The sequence below is a fragment of the Phacochoerus africanus genome, chromosome 14, assembly GCF_016906955.1.
Source record: "Phacochoerus africanus isolate WHEZ1 chromosome 14, ROS_Pafr_v1, whole genome shotgun sequence".
Taxonomy (NCBI): domain Eukaryota; kingdom Metazoa; phylum Chordata; class Mammalia; order Artiodactyla; family Suidae; genus Phacochoerus; species Phacochoerus africanus.
Genome location: NC_062557.1, coordinates 17,182,439 through 17,202,445, shown reverse-complemented (window position 1 = coordinate 17,202,445; position 20,007 = coordinate 17,182,439). Strand labels below are relative to the sequence as shown.

The 20,007-nt window shown below is 39.6% G+C and overlaps 1 protein-coding gene across 5 annotated transcripts in view; it reads right to left on the bottom strand.

Annotated features, from left to right (window-relative positions):
- The window catches only part of KANSL1 (KAT8 regulatory NSL complex subunit 1), a 196,907-nt gene that overhangs the window by 28,607 nt on the left and 148,293 nt on the right, over nucleotides 1-20,007 (bottom strand). For all 5 annotated transcript variants that reach the window (XM_047758720.1, XM_047758723.1, XM_047758721.1 and 2 more), the window contains 2 exons: nucleotides 7,756-7,865; nucleotides 6,781-6,976 (listed from right to left, as the gene is read on the bottom strand). In XM_047758720.1, coding sequence (XP_047614676.1) covers nucleotides 6,781-6,976; nucleotides 7,756-7,865 — 306 coding nt within the window. The remainder of the gene's footprint in view (nucleotides 1-6,780; nucleotides 6,977-7,755; nucleotides 7,866-20,007) is intronic.

Here is a 20,007-nt window from a genome sequence, read left to right as displayed (position 1 = left end):
CTGGCCCAGAAACTTCTACATGCTGCAGATGCAGACAAAACAAACACAAAAATAGGAGTTCCCGTTGTGATGCAGCAGAAACGAATCTGACCAGGAACCGTGAGGTTGTGGGTTTGATCCCTGGTCTCACTCAGGGGGTTAAGGATCTGGTGTTGCTGTGAGCTGTTGGGTAGGTTGCAGACGCGGCTCCGATCTGGTATTGCTGTGGCTGTGGCACAGGCTGGCAGCTACAGCTCTGATTCGACCCCTAGCCTGGTAATCTCCATATGCCATGGGTGTGGCCCTGAAAAGCAAATAAAATAAAATAAAATAAAATAAAATAAAATAAAATAAAATAAAATAAAAATTAAAAAAAAAAACCAACCCTTGACCCATGGTAGTAGAATTAAAACCTACGTATGAGGAACTATAGAGCAGAAAATTAAAGTAGGATGTGGGCAACAAATTTAACTCTTATTCCTTTACACTAGGGGGGAACCAAAGGGATGAAAACAACGAGAAGTTAAAAGCTACCATGTGAATAATTATTATGTGCATTCAAAACGTGCCAGTCACTTTTGTATACTCAATGTAATGATCACAGTAAAGTTGTGGTGCAGGTAGTGAGAGCTAGACAAAAAGGATAGAAAATAACATAACTGGTATACTTAAAAAGATACAACTACAAACCTAAAGGAATCAAAAATCAAAGCTATTATAGAAGAAAACCTGACAGCCCTACATAAAACACTTTGAAGTGCTGTCCAGTGCAGCTCTGCAGTGATAGAAATGTTTCGTGTTAGTGTGACTAAATATGGTAGCCACTAGCCTCATGACCACTGAACACTTGAAATGCGGCTGGTGTGAATGAAGTACTGAATTGTTTTACCCTGGTTTTGAGTAGCTACATGCGGGTAGTGGCTACCATATTGGACAGTGTAGAGTAGAATCAGTCTCCAATAAAAAGGAAGGAAACTAAGATTGGCACCAGTCTGATTCTATGCCCAAACAAAACAATAAACAATTGCTCCCCCTACCAAAACATAGTAGAACGGAGTTTTAAGGGACAAAGGTTATGATCTAAGAACTTGAAACACAGTAAAATTGTTGTGCAAATCACTAAAAAACCACAAATGAAGAACTCAATAAATGGGCATAAGATAAAAAGAATTGTCAGTAAACAGGGAAACATTACAATCAAATTAAGCCTAAATAAGTCTTTAAATCTAGTTTCAAAATGGAATATAAAATTAAAAACCATTCTCTTTTAATAAAATCTCCATTAAAATCAAAGACTTTTAGGAGATGAACACACTCACACACACACCCTAACTCTACTTTTATGGTGTTTCAAAAGCATATTGAAGACAAAAATGTTAAAAGCAAATGGATGAGAAAAACACATACACTAAACATTAATATCAAGCAGAGCAGAATGCAAGGCATAAACAACTACTGAAGACAGGAGCCACAAAGTCACAAAAAGGATACAAATACATAAAATTATACTAGATACCAATGAATTTTTTTTTAAAAAGCTACATAATAGACCACAAACATAAGCAGAAACTATAGGAACATCATTTTGATCAAAATGCTATAAAAATTAATAATTAATAACAAAGGCTTAAAAAGAGAAACAATTTCGAGTCTGGAAACTCAATTTTTAAATCTTGAGAAAATAACTCAGAGGCAATTTACAAATAGCAAAAAGAACACTTTCTTCACACATCAAAGGCTATGGAATGCTATCCAAACTACACTCAGAAGACAACTCAAAAAGTTAAATGCCTTTATCATTATGTAATAAAGAACAGAAAACAAATTAACTAAGTATTTGAATATGGCGGCGGTGGCAGGGGGCAGGGTGGAGAACAGGACACGGGGGACCAAGACCACAGGAAGAAGGAATTTACAGCAAAGAACTGATCTTTGAAATGACCAATAAAATAGAAAACCTGTTGACAAGATTAATCAAAGAGAAGACAAAAAATGAAGACTGAGAAATGGATGTTGGAGTTTCCGTCATGGTGCAGCAGAAACAAATCTGACTAGGAACCATGAGGTTGCGGGTTCGATCCCTGGCCTCGCTCAGTGGGTTAAGGATCCGGTATTGCCATGAGCTGTGGTGTAGGTCAGGTCGCAGACACAGCTTGGATCTGGCGTTGCTGTGGCTGTGGCTGGCAGCTATAACTCCCACTGGACCCGTAGCCTGGGAGCCTCCATATGCCACAGGTATGGTCCTAAAAAGCAAAAAAAAAAAAAAAAGAAGAAGAAAGAAAGAAACGGATGTTCACCATGATACATGAATTTAAAAATCTGGAGTTCCTGTCTTGGCGCAGGGGTTAACGAATCCGACTAGGAACCATGAGGTTGCGGGTACGATCCCTGCCCTTGCTCAGTGGGTTAAAGATCCGGCGTTGCCGTGAGCTGTGGTGTAGGTTGCAGACGCGGCTCGGATCCCGCGTTGCTGTGGCTCTGGCGTAGGCCGGTGGCTACAGCTCCGATTCGACCCCTAGCCTGGGAACCTCCATATGCCGTGGGAGAGGCCCAAGAAATGGCAAAAAGACAAAAAAAAAAAAAAAAGAATCTAGCGTAGCCCTAAAATAAAAAGACTAAAATAAATATTTAAAAAATAAAAATAAATAAATAAAAATTAAGAATGCTTGCCATAAAATTCTGTATGAGTAAACGTGAAAATATCTGAGAGATGGGTCATTTTCTACAGAATAGAGATGCCAGTCTCAGATGGTTTTCACCTGAAGTTCCAACAAATTTTTAAAGAAACTGATCCCTCCTTTAAAATCTGTAAACCTTTCCAGAGCATAGCAAATGATAAACAAGTGTTCTAATTCATTTTAAGTCGTTCTACATCAAAATTAATAGTGACCTTCTAAAAGTATTGTCATTGAAACCAGGAATGAGATATTTCACTACAACCAACTATTTAACACTGTTGTGAAAGTGCACCTGAACAAGGAAAAGGAGTAAGTATATAAAGAGGTATCAAATGTTTGTGGATGACAGAAAGTCAAGATAGAAAATTAAAAACAATCAACCAAAATACTGCCATGAGTTCAGAAAAACTGTGCAATTAGAAAATACCTAAAAACCAACCTCATTCTTAAAGTAACACTAACAGAAAAGATCTCATTCATGTGACCAAACATCAAGAACGCAGATAATATGTAAGAACCGAATGAAGAAATACAATACTTGTATACAGAGAGAAATTCTGTGTTCTCTTAATATTGTAATAACATCGATTCTCTCTGAAGGAATTCCCATTAAAAACTCAATGCAATGCTTATGGAGGAAGTCCACTATCAGAGTAAGGCTGTATCCACTATTCTCTGTTAATCACAGGAAACAAATTCAAAGTATTAAAAAAAAAATTCTTTTGGCTTGAGGATAGTTTATAAATAAAACACTAGAGCTTCTATTTATTTTACCTCAGCCTATTCAAAATTTATTCTGTATGTGTTTTTAAATGCACATATAAAACACTCATAAATGTTTAGAGGCTACTACTCTAAGCAATGGGTCATTTCTGAGTACTCTGCCACTAGAGAATAAGTTCCATGAAGGCAAGAACTTTTGTTCAATGAAACCCAGGTGATTTGGAACACAGCGAGGACCCAAAACACTGCTGAATAAATCTGCTTGGCAAATCCATCTGAAAAATGATAGAGGGGAAGGAAGGTAATAGCTCAACAGCGAGTATCACTGAGCAAGGAGCCATTGGAGACATAGTGAGAAACTAAGAGAGAGCTACCAACTTTGGCAGAATTCCAGCATTTCTGCTATAACCAGCAAATGGTTTGTTTTCCAAAAAGAATTACTCGTCTTATTTACCATGCAGCTTACTTATATGTATGTCAGAATGATTCTGATTTAGACACTGGCATTGGAGGCAAAGTGTCTTTAGGATGCTTCATATGTCTCCTCCTTGGTTTTTTTTGTCTTTTTTTTTTTTTTTGGCTATTTCTTGAGGCAAAGTGTCTTTAGGATGCTTCATATGTCTCCTCCTTGGTTTTTATTGTCTTTTTTTTTTTTTTTGGCTATTTCTTGGGCCGCTCCCACGGCATATGGAGGTTCCCAGGCTAGGGGTCGAATCGGAGCTGTAGCCACCGGCCTACGCCAGAGCCACAGCAACGCGGGATCCGAGCCGAGTCTGCAACCTACACCACAGCTCACGGCAACGCCAGATCGTTAACCCACTGAGCAAGGGCAGGGACCGAACCCGCAACCTCATGGTTCCTTGTCGGATTCGTTAACCACTGCGCCACGACGGGAACTCCCTCCTCCTTGTTTTAAACATTTATTTTCACAAGTACAGTAGTTTTCACACATGAACAATAAGCTGCTAGTAACAAGGGAGACTTGCTACTTCACAGACATTAAAAAAAAAAAAAAAAAAAGAATCCAGGAGGCCATATATACTTCAGAAAAATTTTATCACACTGCTAGATGTCATGACACAGTGGCTAGCAAACTGTACACTATTTCTCCATGAATAGGTGGTGTTGGTGACTTTTTTTGTTTTTGTTAAATAAAAGCATCAAGGGCAGGTCCAAAAACTACTTTCTTATATTTAAGAGTAATATACTGTTTTCTTTGCTTTCCCAGTATCAACTCTCCAACTTCTCAGAAAATAATTTAGATTTGTATGATTATAAATAAAAAACTGACTCAAGTGTCAATATGAAAAACCTGCCAAATTCTTTTCTGGTATTTTGGTAACTCTGGCAGTCTGAGGAATACACAAGAGAGAAATGGTACAGCCTAATCAACTAATCCTCTTCCCTGTCCTCAGTTTTCTCCCCAGCAAACATACTGCAATAGAGTTACCTTTAGATTCCCTTTCAATCAAACAGGCTATTTCTCTGTTTCCCTTCAGAGAAATATTCTTTGAAAGTGTTATCTATAACGGTTCCCTCAAGTCCTTCCCTCATTCTCTCCTGAACCTACTTCAATCAGAATTTCACTCTTTCCCCTCTAACAAAACTGCTCACAAAGGTCTCAAGCAGCCTCAGCCCTACCAAATCCAATGGTCAATTCTCAGTCTTCATCTGACTTAACCTGTCTGCAGCTTCTAACACAGATAATTATCCCTTCTTTCCTGAAACATTTTCTTTACTTGCCTTCCACATAACCACACTCTCTTGGTTTTCCTTCTACTTCACCAGTCACTTCTTCCCAGTCTCTTATCTTTCGCATCTCTAAGACCTGAAAGGAAACAAGGCCTCAACGCTGAATTCCATCTGCACTCCTCGACCTGCCCCATTCCGTTCCTCTTCTGCTACATTCTTCTCCAGAGCACTCAACACTATAAGACATAGCACATACTTCACTTATTATTTTATTTCCTATCTCTACCCAACAGGTTATTTTGTGAAGGTAAGAATTTTGTGTCTGTATTGTATTCCCAGTGCATAGAACAGATCTAGCTTATCGTAAGAGCTCAAAAAATATTTGCTGATTGAGGAGTTCCTGTTGTGGCACAGTGGAAACAAATCTGAATAAGAACCATGAGGTTGCGGGTTTGATCCCTGGCCTTGCTTGGTGGGTTAAGGATCCGGCATTGCCATGAGCTGTGGTGTAGGTTGCAGACGCAGCCCGAATCAGGCATTGCAGTGGCTGCTGTATAGGCCAGCAGCTGTAGCTCTGATTCAACCCCCAGCCTGGGCATCTCCATATGCCGCGAGTGTGGCCCTAAAAAGAACCCCCCCCCCCCCCCGAAAAAAAATTGCTGATTGAGTGGTGATTATTAAAAACAAAGTTTTGGGAGCTCCCACTGTGGCTCAGTGGTAACGAACCCAACTAGTATACATGAAGACTCTGGTTCGATCCCTGGCCTTGGCTCAGTGGGTTTTAAGGATCTGTAATTGGGGTGAACTGTGGTGTAGGTCACAGACACGGTTCGGATCCTGTATGGCTGTGGCATAGGCCAGCAGCTGTAGCTCTGATTTAACCCCTAGCATGGGAACTTCCATATGCCCCAGGTGTGGCCCCCAAAAGACAAAAATACAAAACACAAAAAAACCAAAAAACACAAAACCTCAAAAGTTTTAACAGTAACAGCAACTTTGTACTAGTATCTATCAGCCAGACACCCCAATAAGCAAATAACATGCATTTCTTTTCATCCTCAAACAACCCTATGAGATCTCTGAGGGGCAGCAGGGTGTTAAAATGCTCCAAATCACAAAACTACTAAGTGGCAGTGCCATGATTCAAACTCAAGTTTGTCTTCTTCAAAGTTAATGCTCTTAACCACTGCATGGTTTCCGCTGCAGTTATTATTTCTTTAGTTCTGGAATAAACCCAACTTTGCTACTTAAAGAGTCAGCAATCCAAAGTTTCCTGTAGTTGTGAAATAATCGCCATTTAGTCTGTGAAGACAAACGTTTAGTTACATCAATTTAGAAATTTTAAGGGAGATCCTTATTTAAAAGGAAAGCATTCCACATTCTTGTTTTCAGTCATATCAGCATAATGAGAAGACACACCACTCTCTGTTGATGGCAGAACTAACAACTTCCTCGCTCCTATTTCTAAGAGGAGCTTTTTGTTCTTTGAAAACAGGACTCCCAAGCCCAGCTTCAGAGGAACGGAATCAGAATCTAAGGAAACAGAGTTCAGGAACCTAGTATTTTTTTAAAGCTCCCCAGGAAAACTTGGTGGTTAGCCAACTTTGGAAAACACTGGTTAAATGAACCAAAGTTGGCAACAGACTAGTACCTTTATCTGAGCATCTAGCTCACTGTTTAACAATGACCAAGTCTCACTTGCACTAACCTTCTTGGAAAGAGGAACAATGCTGTTGGGTCGAACAAGCCTCCGCTTCTTACAGCTCAGCACAGGACGTGTTCGGGCTGCTACACAGGTGCCATCAGTTGATGAAGAAACTAGATTCAGTCGTTGCTTTTTATGCAATTGTTCCTCAGCATCAGAGCTGTCACCTGGAATGTGGTCTGCCAAGACAGGTTGAAGACTACAAAAGGGAAAGGAAGAATATTGACTTCTCAGAAGACGCAAGGAAACCTCTAATACTGGTTCAACCACCTCTACTTGCACAGACACAAACCACTGTTCTAGAGCAGGCACAGCTTATCTCTTGGTGCTGACGTCTGCTAACTAAGCGTGTATGTGGTGCCTGTGCTTATTTGTAAGGCTCTTTCTCGGTAGATGTGAACTCTACGTGTCTGAAAAGTACAAAAGTCAGTAAGTAAACTCAGGTTCTAGTGATTAAGTTCTCTTCCACAACAAAAATATGAATTAAAAAAAGTCTAGTAAACTACAACTGGTAAGAAAATGATGAATTTTGCAAATGTTAATAATAAGCTGCCTAAAAATCAGTTCTCCTGTGAACTTGCCTTTCAGGGATGTGTATCCATTGTTCACTTGAAGAAAGATTCCTTGTGCTTTCATAAATACAGATTTACAGCCTTGAGGGATCTAATCTGTTATAGAGTAGAGGATTTTATGTAAACACTTCTCTACCAAGATAGGACCAATCACAATGACTCATAATGTTAGGACTTTATTTTTCTCCATGCCGAGCTGATTTGACGACATACTGAATAAAAGGAAAATACATTAGCATGCTACTTAAAATATACTTGCTACAGGTGGAGGCATGCACATATTATAAAGTGATCAGGTTTCTGCTTTTTTAAACCAAGGTTAGTCCTGGCTAGGGATAACAGCCTCAAACCCATCTTTTACAGGCCTGCTGAGCATAATTAAGTATGTAGAAGAGATAAAACTTACGTGTTAATAACTCCATTGACAGGTCTCAATGCTCCACATGATTTAGATAATGACTCTGAAGGATGACCAGAGGCACCATGGTTTTCCAGTGGCTGAGAAACAGACTCGATCTTAATGAGAAGAAAAATGAAATATATTATCAACATTTAACCAATAGCACCAGCTGGAAAAGCAGCATAATTTCATTTTAATGAAAAACCTAAAAGTTCTGATGACCACCTTGAAAAACAAAACTCACATGTGGAACACAATCCAAGTGGCCTCTTGGTTCTATGCCTCCTGAGCTGCAGTCCTAACAAATAACTAATAACTGCATTTTTGGCTTAAAAAAACAGGAATTAAAATACTTAGACTAAAATAAAAGTAGCAAAGTGTCTAGTGACAGGGAAAAGACGTAATTAATGATTCTGTGGAACAAAGTCTCAGCGAAACAATTATATAGTAACAAGTCTTCAACCTAAGGGTCGAGGATATTTAAGTTCAGTAACAAGGCAAATAAGAGGAAATTAAAATGCAGTTAGTATCTGCCCAACTTCACCGTTTGTGCTAGAAGCTTGTTTCCAGAAAACCATACTCAAATATATTCACATATTTTCCTCTGTGATAAAATAAAAAAATTAATAAAATGTCAATGAATAATTATAACTACCTAATGCTATCAGGTAGTAACTACTGGCTTTGGACTATGCAAATAATAAACAGTTACCCTCCTCCATATTTTAGGGCTGTACCCATGGCATATGGAAGTTCCCAGGCTAAGGGTCAAATTGGAGCTGCAGCTGCTGGGCTACACCACAGCACAGCAAGGCTAGATCCTCAACTCACTCAGCAGGCCAGGAATGGAACCAGTGTTCTCATGGATACCAGTTGGGTTCTTTACCACTGAACCACAATGGGAACTTCACAGTTAACAACTTTTGGGTTGAACAATTGCACAGATTCACTTATATGTGGGTGATTTTTAATAGTAAACACTAGAGTACTACATAGTCTGTGGCTGGTTGACTCCTCACATGTGGAGGAACTGTGGATAGGGAGGCTGACTACACATTAAACACAGGTTAAACCCCATACTGTTCAAGAGTCAGCTGTATAAGCTTAGAGTTTATAAAATGAAAAATGCAAGGTGAAAAGAATCTGGAAACGTTTGCATTCACTATTTCAAAACAAATTATATATTTACTAGGCTAAAAGGGCTAGGGAAGCCGTAAGATGTCAATCCCATTGAGTCTCTGAAGTATAGGCAATATAGCCACAGGTCACTTATCCCTCGGCCCTGGGAACTGCTGGAATAGCACAGAATAGCTGTGGTCTTTGCCTCTTCCTTACACTCAAGCTGACTTTGGAGGTGTTCTGATGTTCCCATTCCCCTGCTACTAGTACCATTTCCTTTTTGATCTTCATACCCTCAAGAAGAAAACACCAAAGTATCTACAGACCTGAGAGCAGTCTCAAGAAAGGACAATAGAGGAGTTCCTTCTGTGGCTCAGTGGTAAACGAACCTGACTAGGATCCATGAGGAATTCAATCCCTGTCTTTGCTCAGTGGGTTAAGGATCCGCTGACTGCCATGAGCTATGGTGCAGGTCACAGATGTAGCTTGGATCCCACATTGCTGTGGCTGTGGCTGTGGCTGGTGGCAACTACAGCTCCGATTAGACCCCTAGCCTGGGAACCTCCATATGCTGTGAATGCAGCCCTAAAAAGCAAAAAAAAAAAAAAAAAAAAAGGACAATAGATTGGGAAGCCAATTTTTAAAATTTCATATAGATTATCCAAAAAGCTGGATCAAGGTATATAAACAGACAAAACAGATGAGTTAACTACGAGTAAACACTGGGGAAATACTGTCTTCCTTGTTAGCTACCCTGTACCTTTACTGTTTATATATATATATATATATATATATTTTTTTGTCTTTTTGCCATTTCTTGGGCCGTTCCTGCGGCATATGGAGGTTCCCAGGCTAGGGGCTGAATCGGAGCTGTAGCTGCCAGCCTACGCCAGAGCCACAGCAACACAGGATCTGAGCTGCGTCTGCGACCTACACCACAGCTCACGACAACACCAGATCCTTAACCCACTGAGCAAGGGCAGGGACCGAACCCACAACCTCGTGGTTCCTAGTCGGATTCGTTAACCACTGCGCCATGACGGGAACTCCTACTGTTATATTTTGAATAATTATATTAGGAAGTGATGCCAAAATTACTGTAAATTTAGTTCATGTATTCATTGCCTTGAAAGCCAGTGATTTTCACTTGAAAAGTAACGTGTAAGAGTTATAAAGATGTTCATATCCTCTGACAAAGTATTTTATTCAACCTTTAATATCTTAAAGAAATAACTCAACCCCCCCCCGCCAAATCTTATACACAAAGGTGGTTGCTGCAATGATCTCTACGTATAACCTAAATGCTCAACATCTGAAGCATACTTATAAAATGTGGTACACCAAACGAGAGTATTAAAAATATTCATAAAGGATTCTTCCTCTTCCTTTACCCAGAAGAATATTTAAAGACAGAAAATGATAGTCTTTTATGTAGAAAAGATTTTGGAAAAGGGTTGAATTCAAAAATTTTTTTTTTGTTGTTGTTGTTGCTATTTCTTGTTTCTTGGGCCGCTCCCGCGGCATATGGAGGTTCCCAGGCTAGGGGTTGAATCGGAGCTGTAGCCGCCAGCCTACGCCAGAGCCACAGCAACTTGGGATCCGAGCCGCGTCTGCAACCTACACCACAGCTCACGGCAACGCCGGATCCTTAACCCACTAAGCAAGGGCAGGGACCGAACCCGCAACCTCATGGTTCCTAGTCGGATTTGTTAACCACTGCGCCACGACGGGAACTCCTCAAAATATTTTTAATACAATTGTGGTAACTAAATATGTACATAAAGGTTGGCTTAGTGGTTAACGAACCCGACTAATATCCATGACGATGAGGGTTCGATCCCTGGCCTTGCTCAGTGGGTTGAGGATCTGGCATTGCCGTAAGCAATGGTATAGGTCACAGACGCGACTCAGATCTGGCTTTGCTGTGGCTGTGGTGTAGGGTCGGCAGCAGTGGCTCCGATTCAACCCTTAGCCTGGGAATGTCCATATACTGTGGGTGTGGCCCTAAAAAGACAAAAGACAAAAATAAATAAATAAACAAATGAATAAATAATAAAAAATGTACACACAGATAATGACAAGATAAAATAGAATTATGAAGGCAGAGTAAGACTGAAATTTTCTTTATATTTAGCTAATATTTTTACATTAAAAAAATACAGTCCCCCATCCCCCAAATGCTAGTAAGGACTTACCATTCAAGAGAAACCTCAAAAAACCCAAGCAGTACAGTATGCAAAGGACAAAAGAATTTCAGATTCAGAGATGTGTGACTCTAGCCATGTTACAGCTTTCCTAGATCTCAAAAGATCTGGTTTAGATGAAAAAGTTTCCTTCCAACATGAAAGCGCTGAGACTGAACTTTTTGCTATTATTTGTTAAAGATCTGAACAAACTTCTGTCAATGTTATATTCATTTAAAACATTAGCTTTTAGCATTAAATTATGACAGAGATCTGACATATATATATATATATATATATATATGTTTTATATATACATTTAAGTAATGGGTTGACCACTCACAAACACACGTAATTTTACTCAGAACTTCTGAAATGCATTCACACTGCCTTAAGAAAAAACAAACACCCCTTATCCTGCCGTCCAAAAGGCTGTAAAGACAGGGTAGAGAAACAATAACAAACACTTTACAAATGTTAAATCCACATACTAATTTAAGCTTGATCATTTCTATTGCAGTGGTTTACAACATTAGTATTTTCAGGAAGCTAAAGCATGACTCAGACATCTGTCATCCAATGGGAAACTGTTACAAAGATGTAAGAATTTAAGGTTCTCCTATCCAAAAAGTAGGAGTTATTCAGAGCTTCTCTAGAATTTTATGAAATGTTCAGATACACTCTGTGTGCATGCATTCCACAGCTAGAAAAAGAGTAGAAAAGCTGCAGTGGTGGATAGAGAGCTTCTGGAATACCCTTTTTTCTAAAGCAGAGCCCCAGGGGGATTGGTTTTTGGGGCACCCTTAAAGATTGCAAGGAGGGTCACTGATGTGATCCCCGCCCCCCCCCGCCCCGATTATTCCACCCTCTTGGCCAGACCAATTAAGTGTGACAAAGAGCCCTTACAGAAATTAAGGTTTATGGGGTAGATTTTTCTGAGGTCTAAGAACCCATGTCCACTGAATCTGTTTCACTAAAAAGTAGAGAAAGGGGTAAAAACCAAAAGGCACACAACTTTAAAAATGCATAATAAAAGTCCACATGTGATATGTGTATCAATGTATCTTTAGTCATTCAAGTCATGTCATGTCGTAACTGCCTGAAATACCACTTTCTTAGATGCACCACATATACATCTGTCTAGAAAATTTCACAGTTCTATTTTCGGTTAGCCACTGCCTTTCTGAAGAACATTATCAAAATGGAAAGAAAAGGAGAGTTCCCATTGTGGCTCAGCAGTTAATGAACCTGACTAGCATCCACGAGGACGTAGGTTCAATCCCTGGCCTCGTTCTGTGGGTTAAGGATCTGGTGTTGCCGTGAGCTGTGGTGTAGGTTGCAGACGAAGCTTGGATCCTGAGTTGCTGTGGCTATGGTGTAGGCCAGTGGCTTCAACTCTGACTGGACCCCTAGAGCCTGGGAACCTCCATATGCTGCGAATGCGGCCCTAAAAAATCAAAAAAAAAAAAAAAAAAAAAAAAGGAAAGAAAAGGCTGTTAAGAAATTCAACTTTCATTCCTGGGTCAAAATGTTATTTCAGTGATACTCAGCATAGTTTTGCTTAGAATTACTGAAGTAATGCTAGCCCATAAAGAATATACCAGTTATTTCCATGAACTGGCACCATAGTCAAGAAACTGTACTAGAGTGGAAATGGAACTTTCTGTAAATTTCACTTCCACCAAGTTTACTTACCTAGTTGGTAATAAGCCTACTTCAATTTCTGCATATGTAAAACAGGACTATTTGTCTCACTTTCCTATGTCTCTATATTGAGACTAAAATGTAATCTATATAATTACATCAAAACAATTTTGAATTATTCGTTTGTAAACCCAATCAGCATAATGTTGCTACATGTCCAAAGACTCCTAAACCTCAGATTTCTATTTACCAACACTATTAAAAATATGCATCTAAAAATCTAGAGATACATTAACTGCAAAAATATTCTTGTAAATTTTTACTCCTCAACATATTTACCCACAGCCCAATCTGCTTTAAAAGTCGTAATTGGTCAGTGTTTTTTAATACTGTGGATCAACTATTCCCCAGCCAGCACCTATCCCTCTACTCTCTGTCTCATAACCCTCCTGGAGCCAACACACCATTCACTGTCCCTGATGACTGCTAAACTTCAAGGAAAAGAATCACTGTTCTCTGTAACCAACGGTAGGAAAATTATACCTTGAATTGTTTAGAAGAAAACAACAGCTTATATTTTCTGCATGCTTTTCTTGTGGGAAAGCATTAGTTCTTCACTTAATAGTTCACTTGTTAACCCCATCAATTCCATTAAGAAAAGGGTAAAAAATGAGATCTGTTTTGCAAATAGAAAAAACACAAATGAAGTCATCTGTCAAGTCACAGATGCAACACTTTTGCTAAAACAGAAGAACTCGATTTCAAATCTAGTCTTTTAAAGAGTATTTTCCCAATAATTATGTTTCCTGTAGGAAAAAAGGAGATAAGAAAATACACAGGTATCTGCTTATTTGTACAAAAGAAAGATAAGAAGGACGGATAATGCAAAAACTTAATGAAAGTGGCTACCTCCACGAGGTAGGAGGAACACAATGGAAAGAAAGTGGAAATAGGAAGAGGGAACTCCAATTTATCAGTATTCTTGTGTCAAGGTCATGAAAGACAAAAACTGAGATGGCTCTCTCACAATGAAAGAGACTTAAAGAGATAACAACTGTATGGAATGTGGGATTTTACACCAAAGAAGGGAACATAAGGGAGAAAAATGAGTGAACCTGGAATAATAAAATCTGTAGAGTCTGTGTCAGTGTTAATTCCTGGTTTTATCACTGAACAATGGTTATGCAAGCTGTTAACACCAGGGGAAGCTAGGCGAAGGAGATGTGGGGACTCTGTGTACTACTTTTACAACTTTTCTGTAAGTCTAAAATCAAGTTTCATTTATGTATAAATCTGTTATCATTCTACAGCTTCCTGTCTTCTAAAAGAATAAAATATGAGCTCATTAAGATAAATGCTAAATTCATCATGAATTGGCACAATCATCCAATACTCCATCACAGAAACGTATGCGATGTTCCTCTAAGGCCAGCGCTTCCGAGCGTCTTTCACATTATACAGGCAGTACCCTCTCTGCTGGAACTCACTCCTCACAAGGTCCTTCAGTAAGTCCACAGGGGTCAGTGTCAGTACCTCACTTCCTACGAAACCACCTTTCCTGACCTCTCTTAGAAGAACTGAGATTCTTTCCCTCTTACATGCCTGTGGGAAGAATACGAAGTCCTCAAGGGTAAGATACCTGGTTCTGCTTATAGGTGTTTCCTAGACACACAGTGCAGCCTGGAACAAGCTTTCACCAAATGCTTATTAAAGACAGAACACTGTTTTAAGCCCGTTATGGTTCTTAAGCAGTTAATTACCAATCACCCTAAAGAGGCAGGAACACAGCCACACTCTGCCAAAAACTTTGAGGGCAAATGTCATGAAAATTCATGCAGACTTTTTGCCATTTTCTTGGGCCACTCTTGCGGCATATGGAGGTTCCCAGGCGAGGGGTCAAATCGGAGCTGTAGCCACCGGTTTACGCCAGAGCCACAGCAACACGGGATCCGAGCCCGTGTCTTCGACCTACACCACAGCTCACGGCAACGCCGATCATTAACCCACTGAGCAAGGCCAGGGATCAAACCCGCAACCTCATGGTTCCTAGTCAGATTCGTTAACCACTGCGCCACGATGGGAACTCCTCATGCAGACTTTTAAATTAAAAGTCACACATGGCACCTATTATCTAAGTGCCTATAAAATCAAATCCACATCCAAACCCAGAGAATGTACAACATCAAGAGTGAACTGTAATGTACACTACGGGCTTTGGGTGATTATGAGCCTTGATGTAGGCTCATCAATTGTCACAAATACATCACTTTGGTGAGCTGACAATGGAGAATACTATCCATGTGTGGGGCAAGGGGTGTAAATAATCTCTGTACCTTCCCTTCAATTTTGCTGTCAACCTTAAACTGTTCTAAAAATATAAAATGTTATTTTTAAAAAAGCAAGTATATTACTACTTCTGCTACAAAAGGTATGGATAATTAGAAATATAAATTCTGGAGTTGCTGTCATGGTGCAGTGGAAATGAATCTGACTTGGAACCGTGAGGTTGCGGGTTCAATCCCTGGCCTCGCTCGGTGGGTTAAGGATCCGGTGTTGCCATGAACTGTGGTGTAGGTTGGAGACACTGCTGGAATCCCGAATTGCTGTGGCTGTGGCTGTAGCTCCAGCTCTGATTCGACCCCTAGCCTGGGAATCTCCATATGCTGCATGTGTGGCCCCCAAAAAGCAAAAAAAAAAAAAGAAAGAAAGAAAGAAAAGAAATATAAACTCTTATAAATACCATGACAAGTCAAATTTTGCCATCAAATGAGTTTCATGTAGAACTCAGAAGGAAAAAAAACACTTGGTTATGAGATCTTTGGATTTTGGAAATGCAGGTAACGGACTATGGACTTGTTTTATTATTCCTACTTTACACAAGAAGGTACAGGAAGTGTATCTTCTCAGGTACACTTCCTCAGATACACTCAGGTACACTTCCTCAGGTCAAGATGGTTGGTGGTGTTTGGATTTTTTATATACTTAATTTTTTTTTTAAAGTCACTCTATCAATTACTGAGAGGAGCTAGAATTTCCAAATGTGATTATAAACTTGTTTGTCCCTTTGCATATTTTATATTTTACATATTTGAAGCATCTACCTTTATAAAGTTATGTCTTCTTGACAAATTGACCCCCTTATCATTGTAACGTGTCCTTTATCTCTGGTAATACTTCTTTTTAAAAAATTTTTATTTTCTTGTTCTCTGCTAACACTTACGAAAATATTATGCTGCTAGTAATATACCTACAATAACATTCTCATGCTTACTGTTCATAAAGTACCTTTTCCTATCCTTTTATTCCCCAGAGATTTGAGTTTCCAATTGGTATCATTTGCCTTCACCTAAAGAAATTCAACATTTTTCAGTGCAGATATTCTGCCAACAAAGTCTAACAGCTTTTCTCTACCTAAAAATGACTTTATTTTTAAAGGATGTTTTATTTTTTTCTTGGATATAGAATGTGGAGTAGCAGGTCCTCCTCTCCGGATTTTAAATATTTTGTTCCTCTATTTTCTGTCTTCCACTGTTTCTGATAAGAAGCCATGGATCCTTATCAATGTTCTCTTGTATAGAATGTATCTTTGTTTTTCTGGCTACTTGCAAGATTTTCTTCACCTTTGATTTTCACCACTCTACATTTCTTATGCTTACTGTTCTGAGTTTCTTTTTTTTTCTTTTTTGTCTTTTGTCTTTTTAAGGCCACACCTGCAGCATATGGAGGTTCCCAGGCTAGAGGTCTAATCAGAGCTATAGCCACCAGCCTACACCACAGCCACAGCCACGCCAGATCTGAGCCTCACCTGCAACCTACACCACAGCTCATGGCAACGCCAGATTCTTAACCCAGTGAGTGAGGCCAGGGATTGAACCTGCAACCTCATGGTTCCTAGTTGGGTTCATTTCCGCTGTGCCACGAAGGGAACTCCTATTCTGAATTTCTTGAATCTGTAAATTGATATTTTTCACGTAAACATGCAGCCATTATTTCTTCAATTTTTTTCCCCGTACCATCCTGCTCTCCTCCCTCTGGAACTCTAATCACATATATTTACTGTTTCCCCAGGGAACAGTTCATTTCTGAGTATTTCTATGTTCAGTCTTTCTGTTCTTTGGGTGTGGTAATTTCTATTGATCTGTTGTCATGTTCACTGACCCTTTCTTCTACAGTTTTCAATCTACTGTTAAGTGCAACCAGTAAATGTTTTATGCAGGTATAGGAATACCTTAGAGATACTATGGGTTCACTTCCTGTGATAAAGCAAATCACAAGAACTTTTTGGTTTCCCGGTGCACATTAAAGTTTTATAGTATAGTTACACTACACTGTAGTCTATTAAGGGTGCTATAGCATTGCATATACTTTGTTGTTGTTGTTGTTGTTGCTATTTCTTGGGCCGCTCCCGCAGCATATGGAGGTTCCCAGGCTAGGGGTTGAATCGGAGCTGTAGCCACCGGCCTACGCCAGAGCCACAGCAACGCGGGATCCGAGCCACGTCTGCAACCTACACCACAGCTCACGGCAACGCCGGATAGTTAACCCACTGAGCAAGGGCAGGGACTGAACCCGAAACCTCATGGTTCCTAGTCGGATTCGTTAACCACTGCGCCACGACGGGAACTCCAACATTGCATATTTTTAAAGACACATTTCTTAGTTAAAAAGCATTTTATGGGAGTTCCCATTGTGGCACAGTGGTTAACGAATCCGACCTGGAACCATGAGGTTGCGGGTTCAGTCCCTGCCCTTCCTCAGTGGGTTGATGATCCGGCATTGCCGTGAGCTGTGGTGTAGGTTGCAGATGCGGCTCGGATCCCGAGTTGCTGTGGCTCTGGCGTAGGCCAGAGGCCACAGCTCTGATTTAGCCCCTAGCCTGAAAACCTCCATATGCCACGGGAGCAGCCCAATAAATAGCAAAAAGACAAAAAATAAAACAAAATAAAACCTCTTAAAAAAAAAAAAGGCATTTTATTTCTAAAATGTGCTAACCATCAACTGAGCCTTTAACACGTCATAATTTTTGCTGATGTTGTGTTTCAGGGAATAGGGAGCCCTGGTGGGGGGGAGTCAGGGGGTGATGAGGAAATGGCTGGTCAGTGGAATACTCAGAACGTAAAACATTTACTAGGTTCACCATCTTATTTGGACGCATGGGGTTCTTGGTACCCCCCAAAAATTACAACAATAACAGCAAAGATCACTGATCACGGGTCACCTTAACAAATGTAATAATGAGACCATGGAAATGGTATAAGAATTATGAAGATATGACACAGAGATATGATATGAGCAAATGCTGAAAATGGTGCTGATACTTGCTCTACAGAGGGTTGCAGCAAACCTTCAATTTGTTTAAAAAAAATACAGTATCTGCAATGCACAATAAAACAATAAAGTGAGGTCTGCCTATACTTTTAAATTCTACAATTTTTGTTCTACAAGTTCTTTTTGATACTTTTTTCATTGCCCTATATTTGCTCACCAGCTTTTAAATCTTCAAACATTTTTATTAGCTGCTTTTAATTTACTTCCCAATTCTAATCTCTCAGTCATTTCAGGATTAACTTCTCATGACTAAGGATATTTTCCTGTTGTTATGTCTAATAAATTTTTATTGTACACAGACATTGTAAGTCCATTTTGAATTTCTCCTGTCAATATTTAAGGCCCAAGTCTTACTGGCATTCAAACTCCAAATCCTGAGAATTCCTGTCCTGGCTCAGCAGTAACGAAGCTGACTAGTGTCCATGAGAATGTGGGTTTGATCCCTGGCCTTGCTCAGTGGGTTAAGGCTTCAGGTTTGCCATGAGCTGTGGTGTACATTGCAGATGCAGCTCAGACTCCGTGTTGCTGTGGCTGTGGTGTAGGTCAGTGGCTAGAGCTCAGATTGGACACGTAGCCTGGGAACTTCCATATGCTGTGGGTGTGGCCCTAAAAAGACCCTCCATCCAATCCAAATTCTGTATTTCCTGCAGTGGCCAGTAACTACATTCTCTGCTCAGCTTTTCAGCCTAACAACTGTTGCTCTCTCTAGGCTCTACTGAATCTCCCCTGAACACGTGCAGTTCAGGAATGAGTTCAAAATCAGAAAGGGATCTATAAAGATTACGGGGCTAAACCCTCTCCCCTTCAGCCCCTCATATCCATCACTCCCTCTTTGCCATTATTCTCTCCCTCAATTTTTGGGTACCTGGCAGCTGTGAACTCCATCCTCTGACAAAATACAAAAGCCAATGAGACTGCGGTTCTCTAGCTGAGTTCTAGAAAGCTTGTGCCACACAGACTGAGAAGGGCTGTATCTGTGAAAATAGTTTTTGTTTGAAATTTTATTCACTTTTTTGGGTAATTTTCAAATGCATTCTTCACGTAACTAGTAGAATGCATAGGGTCCAAGTTAGCTGTTTTTTGCTTATTACTCTTTCTTAATTGGGGGAAAGAAAACTATTCTTATTCAAGGGCAGAAAAAGGGAGGAGGAAGAGTTAAAGGGCGTGTTTTAGAACACTGGAGAACAACCCTCAACAGCTTTTTACAGTCTCTTCCCAGGGACATACACTTTTTGTTCAGAGAGCTTTTTATTTCATATCAGAAATTATTAGTGCATAGCTGACTTTATCAGCAGCTACATAACAAAGCCAGAGGCCCTTAGGTTTTCTCTTTCACATACTCTTACTTTTCAAATTGCTTCTGAGTTGGCAGTCAAATGAAGGGAATTAAAAGAAAAAAAAAAAGGCATTTTTCTAGAAGTTTTCCTTAGAACCTCCCTTCTTCTCCCCTACTACTCTGTATGATTAAAACTAGAACCACACCTTCCCACCTCAGGGAATGTCCTTTGCTTGTCTCTAATGGTTCAAGAAAGGCTTACCCAGCACCCAGCCTGCAATGTTGTTTTTTTTTTAATCACAAGGCTGGGCATCTCTAGAACTTAGTTTCAGCAATATTTGTACTGTGTTCATAACCAGACATATATTGGATCTGTCAACAAATATTCATTCAAATTGGAAATAAGGCAAAAATACTATGTATTCTTTCAGTATAATACTGGAAAATAATATAACAGACCCACCCCCGCTGGCCAAATGATCTGCACAAATTAGTTAACATTGTTTTATTATATGTATAAATTGATTAGGGCCCAGATACCTTAAGTTGGATGTTTATTTTTAGAATAAAGATAAGTTTAAATTGATTTGCGTCTATGTGAAAACACAGTAACTTCAAGGGTTACAGCTTTATTTTTCTGTTGGATATTAACAAGTTCTTTTACGCTGCTGAATAATCTTTTTCTAGTACTCTTCTTTTCAATGATCA